Here is a 27770-nt window from a genome sequence, read left to right as displayed (position 1 = left end):
CTGGCCTCCATGTCAGCAACTTGTCTTTCAGCATGCTCCTCAGCCCTGGCAGCCATCAATTCAATACTCACCCAGACTAAATAAAAGTTTCTCTCAGCACTCATTGTCTGAATGAATCTGAGAAGCATCCATCAATAACTCTAAGCCGCATAGCTTCAACATTAAATTCACTGAACTTACAGTGTTTGATAGGCCTATCAAGTCTCTCCACAAATTCATCAATGGTTTTACCAACTTCCTGGCGTTCTTGACTGAAAATGTATCTTTTGTAATTAACGTTTGGTACTGGATTGAACTTGAGGTTCAGTGTTTCTTTAATCTGACGATATGTTATTTATTCGTTAGTTCACAGCATTTTCTTTATGACATCTTTCACACCATCACCAGCAAGATTTTTGAGATACTTGATAATCTTTTTGTTATCAGTCTCTTTAAGTGCATCAATGAAATCATCAAATGTCTCTATCCATGCAGTCCATCTATCACCAATATTTAGCTTTTTGGTGGTGTTGTTGGTTTCAAAAAGGTGGCAGCATGGTAACTAATTATGGGAGCGGCTGACCTCGAGGGTGGAGCTCTTTCTGCTCCGGTCAGCTGTCCATTTGAGCCTCCGTCATTTGCTCTGCGTCTGAGGCCTTGCGATGAGCCGGCCTCAGAGTCATCATGGACAATCACAGAAGCATGGACCTCCCCCTTGGTCTCCCTCAGAACCCGTCACTCGGTGGAGACCTATGGAGTTGTTCTGATCCGTCACTAGGCAGCTTTTGTGGTGGGCCACTTCAGGTATCGGACAGCTCATTAAGCACAACCCTTGTGCTTCTTCTTGGGTCTCCATGCCCGGTCCAGAGGTTATAAAGTTCCGCATAACAAGACTCTGGTAAGTTCAATGATAATATACTTCTTTCTTTCTTATTCTGTCCGCCAGCACTTTTTCTTGTATCAGTAGGTACCCATGTTTTGCAGTATCAATACGTATAATGTACAACTTTTTCTTGCGTGGCAGAACAATACTAGTATGTAAGGCTTGACCAGCATGTTCTTGGCCATCTATGTGTAGATACTTGGCAATGCTTCAGTTGTCTTCACTTGCTTTACAGCGGCTAGAGTTGCACTTTGACTCCACCTGCATGATGCTTTGATACCCTTCTTTGACAGTGACGCACGTTTCAGGTAGGAGCAGTTTGCTTGGACCACAGCACGGTTGCTCTTCAGGTTACTTACCCTCTATCTGTTGCCATTTGTAGCTTCTTCCCAGCCTGGGTACCCGTTAACCCCTTCCATGCGCGGGGAATTCCCGCGCCGTGCGGGCGTTTGTATTAGTGGGCGGGGATTCGGACGGCCGGGAGCTGTCGTGTGCACACGCCCACCGTGACACGTGACGACTCCCGGCTGTCATGCGCACGGAAGAGGTTAATGACTAGGCCACACACGGAGCTTAGCATTACATGTCTTTTTTCTGCTGCGTGTAACTGCAAACTCACCATTCTAAAACAAACTTTCATGGCATTGCGCTCTGACATCTATTTTACAGCTCTACGGATTCCGTTAGGAGACAAAAGGGTTCTGTCATAAAATATCACAAGACACGACAGTCTAGAGGTGGAGATGTGGTCTACCAGGGGACATGTGGTCTAGTGGTAGATGTGTGGTCTGGCAAAGACTTCAGCTAAATGTAGGGGCCACCCTTTTGCTCGATTCTCTTCAATAACAATCACATAAAACTGCCAATCAGATGCCTACGGCTGGCTCACCAACTACAAACCTCACCTTAAGCTTTTCCATCACTGTAGACATTCATAGCAGAAATAATTCAGTTGCCTGTGACATATCTGTTGAAGTAAAGCCTACTATTATTAGGCTATGACCACGTTGGGCGCAACACTCTATGATGGCAATCCACAACTTGAGTGCTTTACAAATAAACTATTAGCAGGGTCAATATACAGAGAAATAAAAAACCAATACTAACCACAAAAATGCATCCAATGCCCTGGAAGTAAAGAAATGTGATTGCCATTTGCTACAGGACTAGGCCACTATTACAAAGATGCCATCTCCAGGACTGTTGCACACAAAAGTGAAGACCACACAGTTAATAGGACAGGTTAGCTTCCCTGGGTCATTGGTAGCCTGTGGATAATCACCATGGTTCATAGTATCCAAGAGGGATCTCCCAGGGGTTGTATAAAGCAGCGGATTCCACATGGGCTTTGGTATAAAGTAGTAGTTCCTTCTGGAGTGCAGAGCCATCTCACCGTAAGATGTTCCTGTATCACAGAAAAAAGAGCTACAATGCGCCCTCTCCTGGAGGATGTTTGTCTTGATATGCAAGGACTCATCAACTACCCCATTCTCATATGGGCCTGATTTTGGGTAGTTATTGGAGAAGGTGGTTTTCTTCCAGCTAAATTGCAGGCTGAGTTCAATGGACCTTTTTGATGCCAGGCACTCTACCTCTGGAGATGGTCATGGACTAGTCAGAAGTACCTGAGGTGTGGATGATTTAAATATAACTATGAACAAACCCATGTCAATAGCTTTCAATACTATTGAGTGTGTAGTTCACATAGCATTTGTCCAAGGAAGGGCATTTTTAAATGTTATGCTATGTTGTGTCATGTTATTTAATGTTATGCAAGAAATGCTTGTTAGCGTACTATTACTTTCAAATAGACCTAGCTGGTGCTGTAAAAAGCAGCACATTTTGTTTGAACTCTTCATTGATACCCTAGGACTAAAAGTGACCTGCTGCTCCTTAAACAGCTATTCTACCAACTTCGGTCGCACAGAGCTATCCTAGAGGCCCCACTTTCCAAGAGACAAACATTGTGTTCAGCTGTTTTTGAAAAGCAAGGTTATCTTTGATTCCTCCCATGTCCAATTAGTGAGGGGCCCTGGGCGTAGTCTGTTTCACCAAAAAGGTTTTGTCCTATCATTCTGTATCTCTTAAAGTTTGAAACTACCGCTTGATGCATATGTTTATAGAGATAGTTTGGGTTGACTCACTTCTGATAAATGTTGGCCCTCTTCCTCTTTTACTCCTGTGTAGTGCACAAGGCCTTGTAAAGGGGTCTTAGCTTTGTAGGATGCTAACAAAATGATTTCAATCCTGGAGTAGGGTGGGACCTTCGCTGCAGATGTTCAATCTGCTAGATTTTTAAAGGTGATGTAAGTGCCCCAGTAGGCACCAGGATGAACCATTTGCAAGGTGAGGTCTAATGGCACCCAGGCCTGGCAACCTGGACCACCTGCTGCGAGATGATGAGAGAAATATTATTACATATTACTGCTTGGTGCTTATTTCCTGTAAGACATTATGGATGATTAATGGGTCTGGGAACCAATCAAGATAGATCATTTTCAAGAGAAGGTAGGCCACCCATATGTTAATGGTGTCACTCTCTGTGACCTACATGCGTAAGCTGGGGTACAATTCTGACCTTAGTCTGAGCAAGACTGCTCACATAATCTGATTGCTCAAAATTGGGAGTCTATCTGAAAATCCCTAGGGCCTCATAAGTACTTTTATAATCATGAGTTTCCACTAGTTTCGCTACTACAAGTTGTGCGGATGGCATTACCACACCACAAGGTTTCCCTACGCATTTTTCATCAGATAAAAGCTAGCAAAAATGTTCATGGAACTACTACAAGTTTCCAAGTTTCTTCTCCTCGGAATGGGTGAATGCAACCAGTTTTAGGGCATTATTTCACATTCTGAGAAACAACACAAACAATGAGGTGGGACTAGTTAACTAAGGAAACACCACCTCCAACAGTATTAGTATTTTCCTGGTACAGTATTCGGGACTTGTAACTGTGTCCCTAAGACGTTAGCGTAAATGAATGGTTATAGTGTGATTTTGTGAAATCTTGCTGCTGTTAACCTGAGAGGTACTACTGCTAATTCAGAATTTACGGCACATTAATTGCAAAGAACTAGTAGTAATCACATTTATAACCAAACATTTGCTGATGGTGATCTCGGATTTCTGTGGCATAATGGCACAATACTGGGGAAAAACAAGCATGCAAGGGTGGAATGCTTGCATTAATCTTGAATTAATATTAGCAACCTGCAATCTGGGGCGCATTTCAGTCCATCTTTTCTGCATTGGTCCTCCTCCAATAGGAAGAGTCCCTCCCAAACTGCCAGACCAGGTCCCCTCCAGATGGGAAAACAAGCAACATCCAACAGTTTTGCTCTATGTAGGATTTATCGGTAATGTATAGCTAGACTCCTATGGTTAAAGCAGCACGCGACCCATAGATGGGCATACCTTCTGCACTGTAGGTGTCTCACTGTTGAATACAAAAAGGTGAAAGGCGGAAGGCTTTCATGGGTGAATATTCAGGGCCCTCTTCTTGTCCATCGTTTTTTTAGCACACTGTGCCATTCTAGACAGCGACTAGCCTTATGCAAATGAACCTTGGTCTGGCTCCAATAGGAACAGTACAACCTAAAAATGCCAGACCGGGTCCCCTCTAAATAGGAGCACAAACAACCCCGGGCTGGTTTTGGTTTACTTAGGCCTCATCAGTGAGGCATAGCTTTAGACCTATGGCACAGTGAGCACAGGGTCACACTGTGCATACTGGTCACACTTGGGGGGTGTTATAATGTGGAGAACATTAAGGTGATCGATGGAAGGATTGAATTAATGTAAGCCACCGGTAATTACTTGGTGCCATAGTCCAGTCTGTCGCTTTACTGCCCACTATGTCACTTTAGACAGAGAACAGCCATATCCAAACCCATTCTGGTCCTGGTGCAATAGGTACAGTCCATTCTGACCTGCCAGATCAGGTCCCCTCCAGATAGAAACACAAGCAGCGACTAAGAAGGCCAAAACCAGTCTGGGGATTGTGCTTCTATTCAGAAGCGGTCTGGACTGGCAGTTCAGTCTTGACAGGTTCGTACTGAGCAAGGACTAAGGCCGACTGGAACATGGTTAGTTACTGTCTGTATTGGCTTGTTGGCGAAAAAAGTGGCACACTGGAATGCGAGCCAAGTAATTACCAGAGCCTAAAAACATTTAGTATATCACCATGTTGTTTGCTGTAATCGATGATCTAAGTGTGATGGGCATGTCTATGCTTAGTGTGACACAGAATTGATTTTTGTTATGGTTGGCCACTCTCTAGAGTGGCACAGTGGGTGAAAAACAATGAACTGCAATGTGGCGAAAACAATCGCCAGTGGCTGAGATTAATTCAACATTCTTTCCAACTCCTTGTTGTTTTTTGCAGTACATGCTTAAGTGTAACACACATATACAGAGGTGGGTCCCACACTCGTTGTGCCACATGAATCAAGCTATCACACTCTGATGAAAAGTAAGTAGGTCGAAACTGGACTGGGGTCGATTATGTTCACTTCTGCAGGGGACCTGCTCTGGTAGTTTGGAATGGACTGGACTGAGATTAATTCAAGCATTCCTTCGAATCATGTTGTAGGGTGTTATAATGGGACAATACAACATTTCAGAAATGTGGCAACACCACAGTACTCTAATGCAGCAGAGAATAAATGTATGGTGCACTGATTTCTGCACTTGTGTCAATTTCTGATCCATTCTAAATGAGCACCTTATCTTTTTGGTGTCATTTTTTCATATACAATGCCATTGGGTCCTGCCTTATTTATATCCTAGTGGTGGATAGCTCCATCCCACTTCTGGGGCCATATTATATCAAGTGCCCTGGGGGCACAGCAGGTATTTGCCCCGACTCTCCGTGCCCCCGGTGCACTTTTGCTTTACAAAAAGGGACGCAGATTCTTGTGCGGCCTCTTCTGTAATACCGATAGCGCTGGCACACATAAAGCACCAGCGCTATCTTGAGGGGGCATTCCCTCATTTGCATGGGGGCGTGCCTCATGCAAATGAGGTAATCCCTTTGCCTCTGCGCCCTATTACAGACACAGGCACAGAGGCATAGATGCTCTCGGGGCTCACTGAAAGTGCGCCACCTAAAAGGCACCCCTGAGAGCAGCCCTCTGGAGGGGGGAAAAGGGGTTCCTATGGACCCCTTCCCAGACATACCCTTGCAGGCGGGTGCAGGCACTGACAGCACCCGCCTACAAGGGGATCTCTAATTCCCTCTGAAAATGTAGATGAGTTGCCGCCAGCACAGTGAACACACGGAGTGGCTGTAAAGCAGCTGCTCCGTTTTTCACAGGAATGCGCTGCCCTGGGGGCAGCACGAGACCGCAGCTGCCCTGGGGGCAGCGCATACATGGTAACAGGCAGCATTTTCATTGTTTGCACTGGGTGCACCTTTATAAAGGTGCACCTGGCGCAAACATTGAAAATGCGCAATTACCGGAATAGTGCCCCTGGAGTCAAAATCAAAAGATGACTATTGCACATTGTTTGGACTTGGCCCAGCTTCCCACAGTAAAGAGAATGTGAAAGCACAGGAGGAAAGGTGGATTTTTCAAGAGCCAAGATATTATTGTTATTATTGATCTTGTATAGTTTGCAATTACCCAAGCATGTCCTGGCACCAAGATAAGATAACTCACTTTGCAACCCAAAACAAGAAATCATGAAAAAGATAGGACAATTAGAAATCTAAATAAGATTAAAAAACTAAAAGATGGCTCTTTAGAGAGCCATTAAATTTTAAAAGATTCATTTCCAAACATAACTCAATCAGTAGTTTATTCCACGTCTGTTCTATAATCAACTGAAAAAGCACGTCCTCCCAGTCTTGTCCTCCATTGTTTAGGTACAGAATTCAAACACGCGGAGGCTAAGTGCAACAGTCTAGACGGGGTGTGCTTTTAAAACATGTCAGAGATGTAAGTGGCTTGAGATGCTGGATAAATGGCCCTGTGGCACATACAGAAAGCCTTAAATGAGCCTCTTTTCCGAACTGGGAGCCAATGTAAATGCATCGAGACACTATCAAATTTTCACATACCAAATATCAGTCTGGCAGCTGCGCTCTGAATCAACTGCAGTCACAACATAAGATAATCAGGAGGCAAACATACAGCGCATTGCAATAGTCTAACCTACTGAGAATCAAGGCTTGTATTAGCAGCTGCCTGGAGTACTGAAGGATACATTTTAGGAATCTTTTTTAATTCTTTCATTATTAAAACAAAAGTGACCATTAGCTTATTAATATGGTGTTCAAAGGAAAGTTCATTATCAAATAGAACACCCAGATGGCGGGAAGTAGTTTCCGGTTTAGGGCACTCCCCTAACGTCTGGGGCCACCACAGGGGACCGATCTGAGGGATTTCCAAACATCAGCACCTATGCTTTGTCTGAGTTTAACCACAGGAAGTCTGTGTTCATCCAGCAAGCCTTCGCCAGGCAACTTTTTAAATTTATCTTGAAGTTGTACGAGATTGCCCTCTACGCTGTCATCAGCATAGCCATAAAACTGGAACCCAAACGAGGCAATCGGATCCGCCAATGGAGCAACATATATATTAAAAAGAGTGGGACCGAGGGCAGTTCTCTCATTGACCCCACAGGGTATAACCCTAAAATCTGAACAACCTGTGTTCTATTTTTCAAAAAGGATTCAAACCATTTTGGAGTGTTGTCCCACAATCCGATGATGCTTAATCTTTCTGGCCCGACAGCATGTGAGACCGTGTCAAAGGCTGCTGACAGATCAAGGAGGATAAGAGCCACTGAGCTCCCTCCATCTAAGATCTTACGGATGTAACTGACAGCAGACGTAAGTACTGTTCCTGTGCTAAATAAGGGTCTTAAACTGTATTGATATTTATTGTGGACACTATTTTCCCCCGTATATGATACTAGCTGTGTATTCACCCTCCTCTATAAAACTTTTGTTAAAAAAGGAAGAAGAGAAATAGGACAACAGTTTGAAGAGGTACTAGGATCCAAAATATCCTTTTTAAAGAAGGGGGTGACTACAGCTGTGTTACAAAATGAGGGGGCAATACCACTTACCAGGGAGTTATTACAAATTGTTGTTATTAGTGAGTAAATGTGGGGGCTTAGCCTTTAAAACCTTTGATAGGACAAGGATCATGGGATGATCCAGAATTATTAGCCAACATTTTGGATGCTACACCCTCATCCGTTATAGGTCTAAAATAAGACCTAGAAGTAGTACAGGGATAATAAAAGAAATGCCATGGGTGAACCAGAATCATGCTGTGATCACCTAGAGAAGTCAGAGAGTCTTTGCTGGGAAGATGCATAGATGGTGAGAAGACTGTAATAGTGGCTTAGCTGGAACTGTTTGCAAAAGTACTGGAGACTCTAGAAGGCTCACATTCTGACGGCAGCGATGGGCCTTGGTTCCATGCCAACTAACATTACTGAATGAAGCCAATACATATCAGCATGCACACCTGCATGACCAACAAGCGAGGACACGAAAAGGGATGAGCATTAAAGTGCAACACACTGTTCACACAGTGTCTGAAGATGTCTGGGTTGGGTGAGCCCTAAGACCAGGGCGACCTGGAAGAATGAGACCTGGAGGTAGGTTCCAGGCAGAAAGCCATTTTGGATCTCTGGCATATTTGCGGGATCTAATAATAACACGAAGGTTTTGGCTGCCAGAGAAGAGGAGCAGGATGGCCTCCCGGTGGTTACACAGAAGATTCACAAGCTGGAGACCCCAAACGAAGACGGTGAACCATTTTAACGAGACAAAATAACAGGGACTCACAGTGTAATGCTCATCATGCCAGACAACAAAGGATTGCACCTACTATTAAACGAATGATAGGACCAAAAGGATAGTCAAAAGCACAGAGGCTTGGGGCTCTGGGAGGGAGGAACCCGATATGCACCCAGTCCTCCATGCGTTGTTCAACCTTAGCACTGCGGGCACCTGGTGAAATGGCTTTAAGCTGCATTAGTGGAGCTTCCACTGGCCCCCTGAATGGATTGCGGGCGCGTTGGGACAGAATCAGGGGCAGAGACTCACCGACTCTGAGTGGCAAAAAGTATTGCGCTAACCGGGGAAAGTCTCTCAGAACACCAGATTGAAATATATCCAATTCAATTACACACACAAGACCCATATGACGCCACACCGGCTTAATCTGACATACGGAGGGGAGGTGCAACAATGTCCTAGATGTGCCCATCCAGATGCTGATTTTAGCCATATGACTTGGGATTGTCGATGGGTGCGTCCTTACTGGGAGGTGGTGTTTGCCAAGATCAAAGACGTCCTTGGGAGGGAGTTAGCCTTAACAATCCAGACATGCCTGCTGGGTCTCTTTCTCAGGCCACCTAAGCACAAAGTTGGGAACCGTTTGATAGAACTTGCGCTTGGCCTTGCTAAGCGCAGGATAGCGATGGAATGAAAATCCTCAGGGGGGCCACAAGTTGTAGCCTGGAACAGGGATGTTATTGCATGGGCTGGGGCAGAAGGCAGAGCGCTAACATATGTAGAGGCCAGGGGATTGAGGAAGCGTCTGATTGCTGAGCAATGGAGAGAGGCAATGACCGAATGGGAGAATCCGGCGGGATCTGGCAGCGAGGGTGGAGAGTCAATATGCGAATCACAAATAGATGCCACGGCACAGGTCACACATCCAGGGTCCCTTGGAGAACTAGGGGTTTGTTTGCTGAGTAGGGGGTGCACGGCCCTGAGAAGTCCTTGGGGGTATATATCCATATACTTGAAAGATATTATTTGAGGGGGGAAGGGGGCCCCTGACTGGACCTGCCTGTGGGTTGCTTATGTTTTTATTATCACTAGATGTCTGTGCTCCGATGTGTCCACATCACTCCTTTGCACGAGTTACTGGTTTTCCCTTCCCTTTTTTTCCCTTCTCTTCCCCACTTCTTCCCCTTTTCATTCTTTTCCTGCATTTTAGCATTGTCAATGGCACGATATGATCACAATTACAAATGCATATGCATGCGAGGGGTTGAAGTTGGACAACTCCCTACACTGCTATCATGCAATAAATGTCTTGGTGGAGCATGCACACACGAATGTAGACAGTACTGGACGATATATCTTGTTCTGTTTTTCCTTTATCCTTCTTGCAATCATTGTAACGATTTGTTAAAAATGCCAATAAAAATATCTTTAAAAATAAAAAAGAAGCACAGAGGTTTGATCTAGGAAGGTGGTGGCTTGAAATCGAGCTAGAGACGGCAATTTAGGGAATGTGTCTATGGGATGACAGAGGTTACTAAGATGGTCATACTGAGAATGTTGGCAAACAAGTATTCAAAAATCTGTGGTGTATTGGACCTTATGTGATGGGTGTGTTGGACTGAATGCTAGTTGCTGCACAGTACACTAAGGGATTGATTCCGATGCTGCTCGGAAGGGCTCCGAATCGGTTTCAGTTTTGCTGACTCTGGTCCGGAGCCCTTTTTTCCGACCGACTTGTTCCCAGTCTCGAACAACCAAGTACGATGCCTGGAAACCGTTAGGGCTGACCGAATCGGTTCCAAAAGGCATCCGGACAGGACGAGCCTTTCCGGAGCCGATTCGTGCAGCTCGATGGACTTATTTTCCAAACGAGCGAGTACGATGACCGATTTGAACAGCCTTTCCGATTCGGTTTGGCTGGAATGAAAAATGGCTGCCGGAATAGGTCTCTGGAGGCCCATAGCAGGCCCCCTTCACCCAGAGCTCTCTGAATCGGGCCTGTGGGTTACCCATGGGTTCCCCCTTTCCAACCATGCACAGTGTGGTAGGCACCATTTGGTGCCTGCCACAGAGTGCAGTTTTCCCCAGCCACACCTTTCTTCAATGGGAGCAAGTGTTCAGGTTCGGAACACAGGCTCCCATTTAAGTCAATGGGAGTCCGACCGAATCGGATCCTGATGCATAGGGATGCATCGTACTCGTTCGGTTGGACTCCCTCGATCCAAGTCGTACGGAAAGCATTCTGGAACCGATTTGGTCAGTATGCTTTCCGAACGAGATCGGGATCGGCCCTAAGGCTGAAACTGGGGTTTGCCTTTCTTAAAAGACCCATCTATTTGAAGGTATGTAGACCGAGTACATAATCCTTCTCTCTCCTAGAGGGGAGTTTTCTGTGTCCCGGCACAGTCCGAAGTAACTGCACAATGTTCTTGGTCATACAGCTATTCACCACTGGTGATCCAGGGACTGCAACACTCTTGCACTCCGGTTGGATAACAAATTTGACTCTGAGAGGAGCAAGGGTAGTAAGGATGAGAAGACTAGCCCTCCAGTGGAGAGTATTGTAAATCAGATGGTATTTGACACAAGTTATCACACTATGTGCCCGATTATGATGTCGGGCAGACCGCAACCGACCAACCGTCGGTTGCTGTCTGCCCGACATCTGACATTGTGGTCCGCCTGCCACATTATGATGCAGCGGGCAGAGGCATTGGGCTAAGGGACCGTCCGTGGTGCTTCCAAAAGGCTCATAGAGCCCATCGGTGCATCAGAACCCACCATAATCCAGAAATGACGACAGAGTCAGGCTCAGCTCCACCGTTGGGATAAAGATGATACTTTCTGACAGCCATTTCATGTCGGCCTTTCCGACATGAAAAGGCTGTCAGAAAGTGCCTTTGGGGGCCCATAGTAGGGCCCCCTGGCCCTCTGCAATGGGGCCTGGGGGGCACCTATGGTACCCCTCCCTAAACATCCCTGCACCTGAGGTGCCTGCCACACAGTGCAGGGATGTTTGCACACATCCATTTTGCTATGGCAGCTTGTGCCGCGGGCCTTTTCGGCCCACTGCACAAGCTGCCATAGCAAAATGGATGTTTCCGACCGCCGTATGGGCAGTCACATCCTAATTGTGTGGTCGGAACCGCTGACCTATGGTCGGGCGGTCTCCATACTGCTACGGCATCCACACAACATCGTAATCAGGGCCTAAATGTTCTACTAGAGTTTTATCATTTAAAAATATCCAGTACTTTATTTACGCATAGGAAAGTAGGACAGTTAAAATGATTAACAACTAAGATAAAGGGACACGTCTAGAATCTTCTGCAGGTGAACACCAACATGAAACAAAAATAAAGCACTTATACAGTAAGAAACAATGAAATAAATCACTTATGACCCACTGACTGATGTTAAGCCCAGGAGAAACAGTGTGGCTGTCCTTAATTATGTCAGCATCTCTAGTCGTATACTGGGCCTGTGAGGCTAATAAGAAACGTCCCCGTTAAAAAGAAACACACACACACTTTTCCAGCTTTTACCTGGCAAGGACTCTAAGTGAAATACTCCTGAGCAATGTTTTTTCTACGCTGGTTGCAATCCTGAGGGGCTAGTAACTCCTCTTGGCTTCAGCCACAGAGGTGCCAGGAGGTTTGTTGCAATGTTTAGAACTTGCTACAACAGTCTGCCTGAGCTTCCCCAGTGGGGGTAAATTGCAGGAGGGATGCACCAGTGGGATGCAGTTCTAGACAAGCACAGCTCAGACACTTGTGGCTGACAGTCAGCACAATTGTTGCACTCCTGCTTTGGACTGACAGATGGATGAGTCCGTGGGTGGAAATAAATCAGGACAATGCAGAAAAAAATATGAATAGAAGGCCGGTTAGAACAGATTTCCCAGCCGTTCAAGGAATTTTTCAGGCGGTTTTTAAATTATTAAGACTAAACTAGAATGTGTGGATGACATGCATCCTTGTGAGTAATGAAGTGTGTGTGTGTTCATGATGATTTTCCTTAAAATGCAACAAAGTACAATGTATTCACAGCTAAAATGTGGAGTAAATTCTTGTTAAGTGAATAGGATTAAAAAAGATTTTTTTAATGATAAAGAGGGAACTGAATATCTCCAGTGGGCATTGAGCAGAGGACTCTCTGAACCGCTCACCTCCCAGGTGCCTTCACATGACTGCTTCTTCAGCCGCAGGGCCCAGTTCTCAGGGCTGGCCTCCGCGCAGTGGTCCATGGACAGGATGACTGGTCGGGTCAGCAGGACTCCTGGTGGGCCGCAGCTAACTATCGGGCTCAGGAGGGTCTGGCAGCCAGCTAGGGGTAACCTCAAGTATAGAAACAAAGAGAAGTGGAACAGAAAGGAGTGAGCAGAACTGAACTTTAAGCTAAGAGGGAATGTACAGTAACATTCAAAGTACAAAAGAGTTCTAATGGTCTAACTAGAGTAAAGACCCTCTTCCCGTTTCCTTATTACGGGGGCAGACCAAAACTCACATCAGAACAAATAAGAAATGCATTGCAAATCACAAACACTAATGAGTTCAAAAGCCAAAAACAACAGAAAGCAAAATACTAAATGTCAAAAGAAAGAGCACAGACTCAATGCGGTTAAAATCCAATAACTGACAGAGAACAAATGTCAAATATCTGATAAGAAGCACAGTGGAGAGCAGAACTCAATATCAACCGCAAAGAAAAGACCCGGCCTTTCCACACTCATAAGTCAAGCAAATACAATACCATATCAAGATAAAATAACTTATGAAGGGTAAATAGGATATATCAAAAAGTGAGTAAATGGGCAAGACGCAACAAAGTACAAAGGTCCAAAAGGTAAATAAGCAGAATTGAAATAACTAAATAAATGTGAAGACTCAGTGCCCTATGAAAACCAAAAGAGTTAGCACACATCACCCAAATGAAAACCAAAGCCAAGTTACTTCACTGAGAGCAATGATTCAGTAAAAAATAGCAAGTAAATGCACAATACTAAACAGAGCAGCCAATATACTGACCAATGAAAAAGGAATGCCCCACCTAAACATGCACATTCACAATAGCCTACAGAGAGCAAAAACCAAAATCCAGTTGGCCAAAGTGGAGCAACAGTCAAATAACCTAAGGAGACTAAAACCCAGTACCCAATAAAGACTGAAGACCTACTGGCGAATGGAAAGCAATCACCAACATACAGAGAACAGCACATATCTAATACCACTAAAGTCAAATGTGCAATCCTACAGAAAAGCAAAGATTGAATACTCAAACCCGGCAAAGTTCCTAAGCCACTGGATGTAAACCAGGCAAATGAAGATAAGCACTGAACATTGAATGATTGTTACAAATGCAAACAATTATAGGCATAATGCTCAATAAAGAGTAAAGTCCCAATACCCAGTGGACCAGGAAAGACCCAATACCATGTAGTATGGAAATGAACAATGACCAATGCCAGTACAGAGTACAGTCCTACTGCCTGCACAACAAGAGATACTCAGCACAAATTTGAGAACAAAGAACTCTTCATCACTGGAAAGCAGGTGTGTGAGGAAACACCCGGTACTTAAAATATGGGCATGACCAAATCGGAGCAAAGGACTCAATACTATAGGTAAATAATGCCCAATCGAACGCATTATTCCTGTATACAAAAAGATAGAAAAACCTAGTCAGTAATGGAAAGCGTAAAGTAAAGATTTGACAAGCAATGAAGAGCAAACACTCCAAACCAAACTAACAACCAATGTCCAGTGGAAAGAAAAAGCCCAACAAAATACCTAACCACTAATTGGAAAACACAGAGAGTGAGGAAGATATATGAAATTTAGGGTAAAAACCACATTAATAGCACAAGCACAATATCAAGCGAAGAATAAAGCCCTAAAACCCATATAATGCAATCACACTATTTAATCAACCATATAGGACACAGACTTTCATTGTGGACAAAATGCAAATTCGGATATGGAAGCTAAAGCCATCTCAACTAAGTATAATGTATTTACGATTAAATAAACTTTCTGAGAAGGAAAAAGTGTATGAGAAACAAACTTCATTCAGTACCTAAGAATAAAAATTAATAGTTAGGGGCAGATTTACAAGCCCCTTGCGCCTCTTTGCACCGCCATTGCGTCACTTTTTTTTACTCAACGGCGGCGCAATCAACGCGCCCTATTTACAACGTGACGCATCTAGGGAGATGCGTCATGTTGTAAAGCACTGGGTCACATTATACCTGCGTCAGGTATAATGTATGCAGGGGGGCGTTACTACGCAGGAAAGCCTCGTAAAAGTGACGCAGTGAAATCTACAAGATTTCACTGCTTCACTTTTAGGATGCCACTGCGTCAAAACCTTGAAGCAGGCGTAAGGAGTGACACACTGTAGTGGGAATAGGCCACAAAATGCATTGCTGGAGCTGCGTCGTGCTTGCGACACGACTCCAGCAATAAGTGACTTTTGCCCCAACCAGATGCATCAGAATTTCTGACGCATCTGTCAATCCTTCCGCCATGGTGCGCCGTATTGTAAATACGGCGCATCCATGGTGGCGCAAGCATTTTTTAGGGTGGCGCAAGGAAAGTGACGCATCTCTATAAATGCGTCACTTTCTTGTAAATCTGCCCCTTAGTGTTTAATGAACTCTGCAAGTGATTACTGAATATAAAATAAATATTACATAGATTGAGACACATCGCTTTATTACTCAGTCTTCCCCTTCCCCCATACCTGCACACGAATAAAAAGCTAAACCCAGGGAAGCTCAGACATCCAATACACAATGAAATGCAAAGATACCAAATACTGAATGGAGAATAATTACCCAAACACTGAAAAGAAACCGGAGGTACACACAAAGGAGCAAAAAACATCACAGAGGGTAAAGACATAAAACATAAGGCAAAGCAGAAACACAACATGCACTGAATAGCAAATGTCCAACACACAACAAAGGTCAAAGCCCAATGCCTAAAGCAGAACAAAAACTCAATAACCAATAAAAGCATCGATTCAAAGATGAATAAAAAGCCAAGACTGAATATCGAATGAGAAGCAAAGACACAGGGCCAAATGTTGAACATGAATTCCACACACATAACACGCAAAGACTCAATATGCGGAGGAGAACAATGACCGAAATGGAATTCTAAAGGAAGGGAATGGTATTAAATGGAGGGAGATCAATGTGTTTGAGCATGTAGGGGAGGTGCAGAACACTGGAGGGAGAATAGTCATGTGCAAAGGGGAATTTGGTGGGCTATGTGCAGGTGGGAAAAGGCAGAAGGTAAGCACAATTTAATATTAGAGACAATGAGTTAAAATAAAAAGTCAACATAAGATGGCTGGAGTGAAACGATAATGGGAAAGGGGAAAGGAGAGAAAGAAGAGGAGGGAATGTGAATGCAGAGGAATACAAGAGGAAGAGGATATAGACCAGCATGAAGGAACAAGAAGAGAGATCAGAAAAAGGTGTGGAGAGAGGAAACAAGGACATGAAAGAGAGAATAAAACTCTGAAAACTAAGCACAGAGAAATGCTTCCCCGAATTGGGTGTGAACTTGAAACCGTGCTTGTTTTTTCTGTGTGGGGGTAGTAGCACTGAGCTCTGAAGGGCCCAGCTCCTGGATACCCCCCGTGTAGGCAACGTAAATTGTTGTAACACAAGAGGACAATAAGGAGTTGAAATTGAGAGCGGAGGCCGAGAGGCAGAAAAAGCACAGAAACGGGGAAGCGGGAAATGCCATCGGGCATAGGAAGAGAAGGTAAGCCGTCATTCATTGTGGTACAACTGATTGACACGTTTGACCTATAAAGAAATTTAATTAACGTGTAAAGGCAATTTAACTTCATGCTGGCTGATGCTGGTGTAATAAACTCTGAACTGCTCTGATTAGCGGAAGTCTTGTGAGAGAGTGAGGGGGGGGGGTTGAAAATAAATTAAAAGAGAGTTACAGAAAGAAGGACAGAGAGGGTGCAGGAAACAGAAGGAAGGATGAAAGCGGAAGAGACCTGGAAGAAATCAAGAGGCAGAAAGGAAACAGAAATTGAGAAGTGAAGCAGATAGGAGGTAGAGGTGGATGGGTGAGAAAGAGAGAGAGATTGAGAGGGGGTGGAGAGAAGCAGAGAGGGAACGGCTCATGCATAGTTGGGCAACTACAGAATGAAGAGAGAATGACAGAGGGAGAGAAACAGAGAGGCAAGAGGGAGAAGCATGGAGGGAGAGGCAGACTGATGCATGGGCAAAAGGGCATTTAGAGACTAAGGTATATAGAGAAATAAAGCTATAGAAAGATATGTATAGATATATGTATCTATAGAGAGTGAAAGAAAGATTAAGAGCTGGAGATGAAGGGACAAAGAAAGAGATAAAAAGAGGGGGAAATGGCAATGGGGAAGAAGAGGGGAGTGAGATGAGGGACAATGAGCAACTTAGTCGCCTAAAATGAGGGGTATGTTAAGAGGCAAGAACAGCATCAGAGAAGCAAGAAGGGGGACGAGGGAAAGAAGAAACTTGGGCATGGAGAAAGAGGAATTGTTTAGGAACAGAGACAGAACCATGAACAGACAGATGATAATAGTGAGAGTGAGACGTAGGGAAGTAATTTTAATAACCATTGTGTCATTATCAACTATGAGATATAGAATGGTTGCTCGGTAAATATAAGATCAATCAATCAAAGACATTTGTGCAGTGTGCAGCTGCCTCGGCTGTGGCGTACAGGCGCTCAAAACAGGCTGAAGATTAGACTCGGCCAATACTATCTAAGCTTGATTGAAGAACCACGTTTTTAAATCTTTCCTGAAGCCCTGTTCAGACAGGGAGTTTTAAAGCTTGGCCGTCTGTACCGAAAACAAACTACCACCTTGTCGAACCTTGGCAAACCTTGGAATGCAGAGGAGACGCAGGTGGGTAGATCTCAGGGCTTTCTCCTGATGGTAAGATCTAGAAATATATACCAGAAAATGGTGAAGGTGGATGAAACTGGTATAAAACTTCATAATAGAAACAGTGAAGGAAGTCAGGAAGCATACAAGTCTGGTCACAATGTGAATTGTCCAGTCACTCACCACCAGGAATGAGATGCACAAAGCTCATGTGACTTTAGGTATTCAGGGAACAACCTCGGAAGCAAGCAGGCGTGTAACTCTGGACGTTATAAGTGCCGCCTGCCGCGTTCCATTACACAACCAGGAGATATTGCATATCATGCAACCAGAGAGCATCTATTCTCCGCACAGGATCAGGATGAGGAATGAACTAGGGATCTCATTACACGTTTGCTAGATTTTGGACTCGCGATACCAAAGGTTCGGCTCCTCCCATTCCAGCCACTTTCTCCACACTAAAATCCTGAAAATATGAGATTTTCAGATCTTGGATATGAGAACCTCTGGACCCGAAATTGTTATGTTAATATTATTATTTTTGTTATGTTATTGGTTATTTATAGAGCACACAATCACAGGGTAGGTCTCTTGGCGCTATTATTGGGTCTAAAGACACCAGCTTACTTGGAATGGCCGAGAGTAGTATCCACCCTTCCCCTAGAGTTCACGCTCTGGTATCTGCCACTCCTAATGAGGTTCTATATTTCCACCAAGGGAGACAGCCACCTCCAAGGCAGCTTGGATTGTTGTTCATTAGTGAGTTCAGAGTCAGACCTGTCTACTAAAATGTCAACGCTGGGAGCTGCCAGGAAAATAGGAAGAAAAAGAGGTATACAGTACTATACACTATAACGAGGTCAACATATATCAAACAAAGTGTTTCATCATGCCAAAGTAAGGCGTGGCACGTTGCACTTTATAGAGTTTGTAGTTACTGAAATAAATGTGTTTTTCAAGGTAATTACAGAATGAGTTTTCAAAATGCTAACTACAGTATTTGTTAGAATGTAAAAAATCATATTTGGAATGATTGTACCATGTTTTTTTTCTGAATGAAAGTATTTCTTGACTTGACAAAAATAAATACCTGCATAGTTTCCCGATCAAGTATAACTCTCAGAAGAGGTCTATGAGCAAAGCCTCAAAAGTAGGGACAGAAATACATCAGGGTCTCTTCCAGCTAATGGAACACGTGAAAATCCCCCGGTATGGACAGTCACAGGCGTGACTCTGATGGCAAACCTGTTGATGTTGACTTGAAGGTATTGTTTAATCAAAAAACATAAGACCCAAATAACCAGACTTTGAAAGATGAATATTGAGGTAGCCTAAAAATATTCCCTACACTGAGAAAGCAAAAGAATCCCCAGAACGCGCTAAAGTAGTCGAAAGTGAGGAAGTTCTTCTGTCCGTAATATCGACAGTATCACCAATGTCGATGGCAGCTAAATGAGAGGTAGAAGATTGAGATTCATAATTTTACGAGGTCTTGACTAGCCTCATTGGAGAGTTACAGTCTTGCTCTTTATGCACAAGGTTCCAGGATACGCCTCAGAACACTATGCAGATTGTTAACCCAGTTGTCAGTCGGTGTCGAAAAGCGGCCTTCTCTGTTGGGAAAGAATGATCAGATGCCTAAAAATATGGATTGCAACACTAAGGATGTGTTAGGAAATAACTACTACTCTCCCATGGCCTTGTGGTAACTGGTGTTAGTAGTCAAGTACGGAGGCAGCATGTGCTATAGACAGTTAAATCTTCCTTCGCCCCTACTGGTGAGTAACAGTCTACCTTTAGGGAGAGATTTTCTCTTGCACCACAACATTGCTAATGTTCTCTACAGATGAAGAAAGAAGGGGTGATGGTGGCAAAAAGAGCTGGAAAGCATGGGACCCAATATGTCGCTCTAATTTGATGAATGGCTGAACCCCAAAGTTAGCACGAAACAGCACTGATGATGATGGGTAAAACGTTGCTATACCAAGGAATGTTGTTGGTGTGCCAGCTACCAGGGAGTGTTGTTGAGGTACCCACCAGTAGAATAGGTGAAGCAGTGATCAGCTCAACTGCTCTTGCTATGGATTGATTCCCCAGTGCAACTTGCTCTCTGAAACCCTTGTATCCTCCCACTAACACAGTCATGTACTCACAGGCCACCGGGGGAATGCGCATACCTCACATCTTCCTGCTTGTGCAGCGTTAGATAGATTTCATAAATCTTCCCACGTGGAATGGCATCAGGGGGAATGACGAGGCTGATCCCTTCAAGAGAAAAACACAGTACTTAGAAGCAAAAGTCACAAATAAAAAAAGGAAAAATTGCATTACAACATAAGAACAATAATAGCATGGGAGTTAGAAAGACAGCATAGGCGAGAGAGAGAGTTATGGAGGAAGCCAAGGTGAGGGACAGAGATAGCGATAACCAGAAAAAGGAGTGACAGGGAGAGTAAAAGACAAAAGAAAGAGATAACTACAAAACCAAAGTGAGAAAGATTGATAGACAAAGAAAGTTCTGTGGAATAACAGCCACAACACAGAGCTCACACAGTTTCACTGTGCAGAATTCCAAGGAGTTATTGAAAAACTCTACCAAATTCCCCAGAGCTCCACGAGCAGGCAGAGTAAGCTGGGCCACCCCTAATGAAGTCTTCTTGGATGCTGAGGGTCGTTGGGGGCCAAGAACCCCTCCTGTTCCCACCAGTAAGTCCCACACAGCGTGACTGCTGGGAGCTTGTCGGAGGCCCCGTCCCCTTTCTCCACCACTCTGCGAGCACGCCTCCTAGCACACTACTCATTGGGGGATGAGGTCCCCTTGGAAGTTGAGGGTCGCTGGGGTCCAATAACTCCTCCTGTTACCATCAGTAAGTCCCACAAAGCAGGATTGCTGAGAGCTTGTCAGAGGCCCCTCCCCCTTTCTCAACCACTCTTTATACACACCTCCTGGTGCACTACTTGTTGGGGGGTGAAGTCCCCTTGGATGCTGAGGGTAGTTGAGGGCCAAGAACTCCTTTGTTACCACCAGTAAGTTCCACACAGCGGAACTGCTGAGAGATTGTTGGAGACCCAGGCCCCTTTCTCCAACACTCTGCAAACTCCCCTCCTGGCACAATACTACACTGGTAAACTCCGCTCTGCTGGTGGTTGGCAGAGTTTTTGTGAACTGCACGCTCCAAACGGAGCATGGAGTGGCAAAACTCTGCGAACTCCGCTGGTGGAGCAGAGTTTACCGCCCACCATTAGAACACCAACACTAAAGAGATATGAAAAGACAACACCATGAAGAGAGGCAGACCCACAACACTAAAGAGAAAAAGAGCCACCACACTACAAACAAAAAACAGAGTCGGAAAACATCACTATAGAGAGAAGAGCTACAACACTGAGCTAAAGAGACACAACATTGAGGTTGCAAAAAACACAATGTGAACAAAAGAAAAAGAAGCACAATGCTATAGTGAGATAGAGAATCATAACTCAACGGAGTAAAACTTTCTAACTTTCCAATTCTCATTCTTTGACGAGTTCTTAACCCGCAGCACATTCTGATCTGTTGCTGGGTTATTTGTTTTCAGAATGATATCCAAGGCACCTTGATTCATGCATCCCAGAACTGAAGATCCAGTATATGCAACATGATTTGCATTTTTCCCTTCTGTTATTATATTTGAACAGTAGTTATTGAAAAACCTAGATTTTAATTTCTTTCTCCGTCAAACGTTCTGGCCTTATGTCTGATGGTGACAATCCATTTCCTGACTTTCTTGCAAATTTTTCCTTTCACGCTTCATTTACAATAGTATAAGGTGAGCCTGAGTCAGCAGCTATACTTCAACATTCTCTTCCTATTCTTGTGTCACAGATTGCCTCCTTTTTTACACTTCCTCCCATTCCTAATAAATTGTTATACAAACGCAACAGACTCTTTATCCTTGAGATGAATATGAACCAGACCTCAAAAAGACTTGCCCCATAGACTCTGGAGCTCCTCGAGTCATAAAAAAGGTAATGTTCTTCCACAGTTACACGTTTAATTTTTGACTGCTTTCTCATTTTATACATACTCTTACAAAATGTCCAATTTTCCCACAACCTGAGAATTTTTTAGATATTTTAACCAAAGTTAAATATCTGTACTTCAACACCCATAACACTTATTATGCATTTCTTTATTTTTCTTCCATTCATTTTCATTCTTTCTCCTATATGTTCCTTACTGTGAACATCTTTATGGTACTTTCTCCTGAAAGCTTCCTGATTCTTTCCCTTTTTTACTCTTCTAACTACTCCCTTGAGCTCCGAGTTTACCTCTTTCAAAACAGCTCTGGCACACTTTCCAATCAACTCAGGGTTCATAATGATGGCTATAACCCTTTTCAGAATCGTTCTATGGCACAATAATTCCTGGAACCCAAGTATGCTAACACTACAGTATAATTCGGGACATCAGAAAAAGACTGGTAATTGTGTTCTTTTTTTATTCCTGTTCTATGCATACTTTTGATATATAATTCATGCAGTTACCTGCCTGCCATATGAAAACTCAATAAAAAATGTTTATGAAAAAGAGAGAATGAAACACGCCACGAAGAACAGAAATTTGTGTGGAGAGAAAAACAGAAAACCGGGGTGAGGGCGGCATGAGAAGAGAGAGGGGGAGAAAGAGAGAGAGGGGGAGAAAGAGAGAGAAAGAGAGAGAGAGAGAGACAGAGAGAGAGAGAGAGAGATGCTGGGGGCGCACAACACTACTAGAGAGAACAAACCACAAAGCATAGGAGGGTGGAGAATTAGAGAGAGAGAGAGAGAGAGACAGAGTGGGAGAAAGAGAAACAGACAAATAGAAACAAAGAGATCAAAACGACTGAGAGACAAAGAGAGAAACTACCCAGCAATATCTGAGAGAACTAAAGCTCTAAGGAGACCGAAGCATGAAAATAAAGAGGGAAAGCTAGTGCGAGAGAGAGAAAATTACAACAATATAGAGTGTGAAAGATGGAAAACTACAGACACCAGTGAAGTACCATTGAGTCAAAGGGTGATTCCACATTGAGAGCATGCATTTTATAATGGATTCCATGGATCCTTTAGTACCTGTATTGGGAACCATCAGACGCCCTCCCAAAAAATTGAACGTCCCGTAGGCCATATTGGTGGCTCCGCGAGGAAGGGACCTGAAGTAGTTTTGCGTGGAGAGCCTCGATACGAAGTCTGCCGCGTCGGTGGCTGGTGAGCTATGGTGTAGTGTGTGGCGCCCGCTCATCAGCGGGTTGAGCAGGTGGCCATTGGTTAACTGGAACTTGCTGGTGCCATCCTGGCGGGGGCAAAGGGAGCCCTGATAGGTCATGGTGGTGGTGCTGAGATCTGGTTGGATGGTGAGCAGGTGCGGGTCATCTGTAGGAGGAGAGATGTGAAGCTTTAGGACACACCTGTCAGGAACTCTTTTCAAACTGTGTTTATAGGGTAATGAATCACAGATTACTTCAATACTTCAAGGATGATGGTCGCCACATACTGAAAAGTAGGCCATATTGCTTAGCATATGTGGTCAATCTTACACAACCTTGACAATCACTACAGGCCGACTGAACAGAAGAAACTTTGGAGATTTCCTGGAAAGAGATCTCTTTTAATGGGAGAAAGGGCTGGTGGAGAGACTATTGCATGTCTTGGGTTAGACTGACAAACACATCAAGGGTTAGCTTGGCCTGTAACTGACTTTTCTAAAGAACTAATGGCCATGGAAACCATCCATCTTTTAGGATATTTAGCATTTTCCCTCTTGGCCAGTTTGCTTCATCATAGGTGTGCACTACGGCCAAGCCCTCCAATGTGCCAAAGTACCTTACCTGCTTTGCTTGGCTTGATGCTGACTGGCTGGAAGCCGGAAGTTAAGATGGAGGAGTCAGCGACATCTGAGTCCAGCCCCCCCTTCTTCCGGCAGTAGACCAGGAGACCTACGAGCAGCAAAAGGACAAGGCAGACGGCCACGGCAATCAGACCCACATAGAGGGCTACATCCTCCGGACCGGAAGCAACTGGTTTTATGGGATAAAGAATGGGGTGGCAGAGGAAAAAGGGTGGAAAGGAGGTGGGAAAAGAGTAAAGGAAGAAAAAAAGCGAGATGGGAGAGGGTAAAAGAACGAGAGAGAGATACCAGGAGAAAATGAGAGAGAAAGGAGGTTACAGAAGGGAAGAGAGTGAAAGAAGGCATAAGGCAAAATGTAAGGAAAGGTGAGAAGTAGAGAGTGGGAGAACGGTGGAAGACAATTAAAGGGTTTCAAGAGAATCGAGTATGAGAAAAGGGGACAGAAAAGAGAATTGGAGAGACAGGTTTACATTGAAGGAATGAGTTGGAAGAGAAATAAAAAAGAGGTCACCAGAGGTGCAGCGTGGGAAAAAACGATGAAGAGTTTAACAGGAGGGAAAGGATAGGATCGTGGGAGTGGAAAATTGAAAAAATAGTAATAAAGGGAATAGATAGAAGGAGAAGACATGGTAGAAAGGCAGAAAGAGAGAGAATGATATTGACGTAAAACAGTTGGAAAGGGAAGAGAAAAGGAGTAGAAGAGGGAAAGAAAAATTAGGCGGTGAGATGGAGCAAGAGAAGCAGAGAAGGAAATTTATAAAGTAAGGAAAGAGAATGATGTATGGTAGGATTATAGTACCAGGAGAAGGAAAGATGGGAAATAAAACAGGGGACAAAAGGTGAGATAAACAGTTCCCATAAAGAAGGCAACAAATAAAATACATTATTTATTTTCACCGTGGCTCGACTCGAAGGCGGCATCTTGGCTTAAGAGATTGAATACGATCTGAATTTACTTACAACGCTGCCCGGGAACAAGTTACTCAATAGTTCCACAGACAGCTAGGCTAGTTCGTGTTGTCACTCACACAAAGCAGGTCGCTCCTGGGGCCATGTTCCTGATATTCCAGTCCCTCTCCAGAAAACAGGAGCTTGTAGTGCACCCTTGTCCACACAGGAACCACAAGCATTCCCCCTTCCCATTGACTTCCCCATCCGCCCAACATCCCCACTGCACCTGTCACTCTCACCCAAGGACTATATGCTGAAATGGTCCCTTTTTTCAGGAGCCCAGCTCTTTGCGTGGTTTATCACTGAGGCCATGACTGGGAACCAACAGCAGCCGTGTCAAAAATATTCACACCTGTACAACACTGCACAGGACCGGACTCCTCCCACAAAGTGGTAGAGGGCCCTAAACCAACATTGACAAGGGTCTTCTAATTCTGTTACGCATTTATAAGCTTTGATACATTTGATAAAATCTTCGTATGCAACCTCGACAGAGGTCCCTGAACAAGGATTGGCAAAGCCAATTGGTCTGGCCTACGTGAAAGCTACTGGCTTTGCCAATGTCTTTTGGCCTTGTTGTACAGCAGCATAAATAGCATGGGAATAGATATGCATTTGTGTGGAAGTGAAGAGCTTTAGAATATACTGGTGTAGGTTAAAAGGTCAAGTGACAGTTGCATTGTCAAACCAGATGTAAAAACCCTTGGTTAATGGGTGCCCTCTTCCCATCTGTGCTGCTGCCAGAGAAAACCAACGTAAATTATCTAGTTATCTAAGACACTTTAATAGCATCACAGGGTCATGTTCTGACCCTGAAAGTTCAAGCTTAGGCATCTGGATAAACACAATGATCACAGCTGCGTGGAGGGCAGCACTTTTTTTGCAGAATCACGTACTGTCTGAGCAATCAAAACATGTACTCCTGGCTTCCAACGTTTGGGCGGAGCCAAAGCCCTTCTTTAGTGATGTTCACATCATTGTAACTGTGAGGCGTGGTCCCCTGACAGCGCCTTCCACATCCTTTGAAAGGTTATTGTGTTTGTGGAAAATTGGCCCTTCTCATCTCCCTTAAGAACAGCCAAACTACTACAGAACAAGCATCTGAAATGCAACAGGTCTCGCATTTGTGAAAGCTAGAGATGTTGCTGTTAAAAATGGCAATGTTTTTTATTTGTTTTTGTATGTAGTGGAGTGATGATATCTGCATAGCACTATTGCCATTCGTATGACCTCGCGGTGCTGGAGAACCAGAACATGGTAAATAGGTTATGAGGGAGGGGAGACAAGAGAAGTATGCCGTTCGGGGAAAAAAGGAACAACAATGGAATTATAAACTGCTGCAGCCACAACATTTTAAACAGCACTATGTATTTCACAAACAAGACACGGAATCACCAAACTACTGCACAATCCCAGATTACAACAAACACATCGTAGCTCAAAGGTAAGTTAACAAAAAAGCCTGACAGACGGTGCTGGGCACTGGAATGGTCTCTCCAAGTTCAATCCGTTATTGTACAGCTGCTGATTGTTAAATTCAAGAACTAAACTGGTACTGATGAGGTTCATCTTTTCCACAGCCAGTCATTTTTGTCACAGATATTTGTTTTTAGTAAAGAGCTCTCCCCACCCTCTGGGCCTTTTATGTGCAAGAAAAAGGTGTGCAAATGGCGTCACAGTTAAAACAGAAGGGAGCAGAGCTCACAGGGAGCTCAGGAGAACAAAAGGGAGAAGGGGTTGTGTGGATGCATGGTGGCAGGGTGACTGGCACAGGAGCTGCGGGTGGTTATGTGTCTAGGGAGGGGTTGGGGTGGGTGCATGGTGGCAGGGTGACTGGCACAGGAGCTGTGGGTGGTTGGGTGTCTGGGGAGAGGTTGGGGTGGGTGCATGGTGGCAGGGTGACTGGTACAGGAGCTGCAGGAGGTTGGGTGTCTGGGGAGGGGTTGGGGTGGGTGCATGGTGGTAGGGTGACTGGCACAGGAGCTGCGGGTGGTTGGGTGTCTGGGGAGGGGTTGGGGTGGGTGCATGGAGGCAGGGTGACTGGCACAGGAGCTGCGGGTGGTTGGGTGTCTGGGGAGGGGTTGGGGTGGTGCATGGCGGCAGGGTGACTTTGGCACACGAGCTCCGGTGGGGTTTGGGGTCTGGGAAGGGGTTGGGGTTGGGGTGGGTGCATGGTGGCAGGGTGACTTTGGCACAGGAGCTGCGGGGAGGTTTGGGGTCTCGGGAGGGGTTGGGGTAGGTGCATGGTTGCAGGGTGACTTTGGCACGGGAGCTGCGGTGGTTGGGTGTCTGGAGAGGGGTTGGGGTGGGTGCATGGTGGCAGGGTGACTTTGGGTAGATATAGAAGACTCAAGTACCTCTAATCACAGTCTCACTTTCTACAGGAAGCCCCATTATTTTGTCACGTCATTGCATTCGCCAAATGCTGGCGAGTTGGCATGAACGAAACGCCATAAACAAACATACCTGTGATGTCGTCCCAGCCTGAGATCCTTGCCAGACTGAGCCCTCAATAATCCCAGTTTCGAGCCGTAGCCGCACTCTGCTCCTCGCACACCAGGCACATAGTGTAAGCTTTTTAGATCCGCACTCGCCGAGCTATGAACACCTGTCAGAGCGAGGGGAGGGGCGCCAGGGTTAGCGGAAGCTCCTGGGCTGGGGACACCTGGGAAGGGGAGTGTCCTGGTTGTGAGGGCAACTGAGCTGTCTGGGTACACCGGGTTGAGAATAGGGAGTATCTTGCCTCGCAGGAGGGGGGTACGCATGCAAACTAACATTCTATGCCCGAGAAATCAAAAGCAGGCTGTAAATTATTGTACTGCAGTACCACGAGCAAACTGCACTTCCGCCGTGGGAGATATTAAAGACCGAGTGAGATGTTATGCATATGGCATCAGTCTACAATCACATGTGGCATTACATGCAGATTCCAATATTTCCAGTCTGAAGTAGATACTACAAATAAAGGCTCTCTCCGTGACAGCAATATTTACGATATTTAGAATAAATGTGTGCTACCATTCTGCCTGGTTATAAGCAAATCATAGCGAAACACTGATTTAGGAGACTTCAGCACAGAGACACTACAACGTGCTAACAAGCCAACACTACTCTACATAACGTACGTACTGCGCTGGAGCCGGGCTGCATGTCCACTTCGAGTGAAGAGAAAGCGCGCCTGAAAGACGTGACTGGATTCAAAGCTTAATGGCGGTTATCTCGAAGAGATTTTACCCATTATATGTGGCAGGAGTTCTCGTGTCCACCACAGGCAGGCACGGCGCTTCGCGACCCGTACGTGTGTACATCTCCTGTCCTCCGTTCGCACATTCAGGGAGGGAGAGAGGGAGCGAGCGAGCAGGAGTTGTGCTAACGCCCCGAGCCGTACGCGTGCACATCTCCTGTCCTTCGTACGCGCACATCTGCTGTC

At 44.9% G+C, this 27770-nt stretch overlaps 1 protein-coding gene across 2 annotated transcripts in view; it reads right to left on the bottom strand.

The window, feature by feature from the left end:
- UNC5A (unc-5 netrin receptor A) overlaps positions 1–27770 on the bottom strand; it is an 841139-nt gene that overhangs the window by 105245 nt on the left and 708124 nt on the right. For both annotated transcript variants that reach the window (XM_085618304.1, XM_085618305.1), the window contains 4 exons: positions 23370–23558; positions 22615–22914; positions 19698–19785; positions 12791–12959 (listed from right to left, as the gene is read on the bottom strand). In XM_085618304.1, the coding sequence (XP_085474430.1) occupies positions 12791–12959; positions 19698–19785; positions 22615–22914; positions 23370–23558 (746 nt within the window). The remainder of the gene's footprint in view (positions 1–12790; positions 12960–19697; positions 19786–22614; positions 22915–23369; positions 23559–27770) is intronic.

Source organism: Triturus cristatus, chromosome 7 (assembly GCF_964204655.1).
Source record: "Triturus cristatus chromosome 7, aTriCri1.1, whole genome shotgun sequence".
In the NCBI taxonomy this organism is placed as follows: Eukaryota; Metazoa; Chordata; class Amphibia; order Caudata; family Salamandridae; genus Triturus; species Triturus cristatus.
The sequence above is the reverse complement of the archived record's forward strand: the minus strand, read 5'-3'. Positions and strand labels throughout refer to the sequence as shown.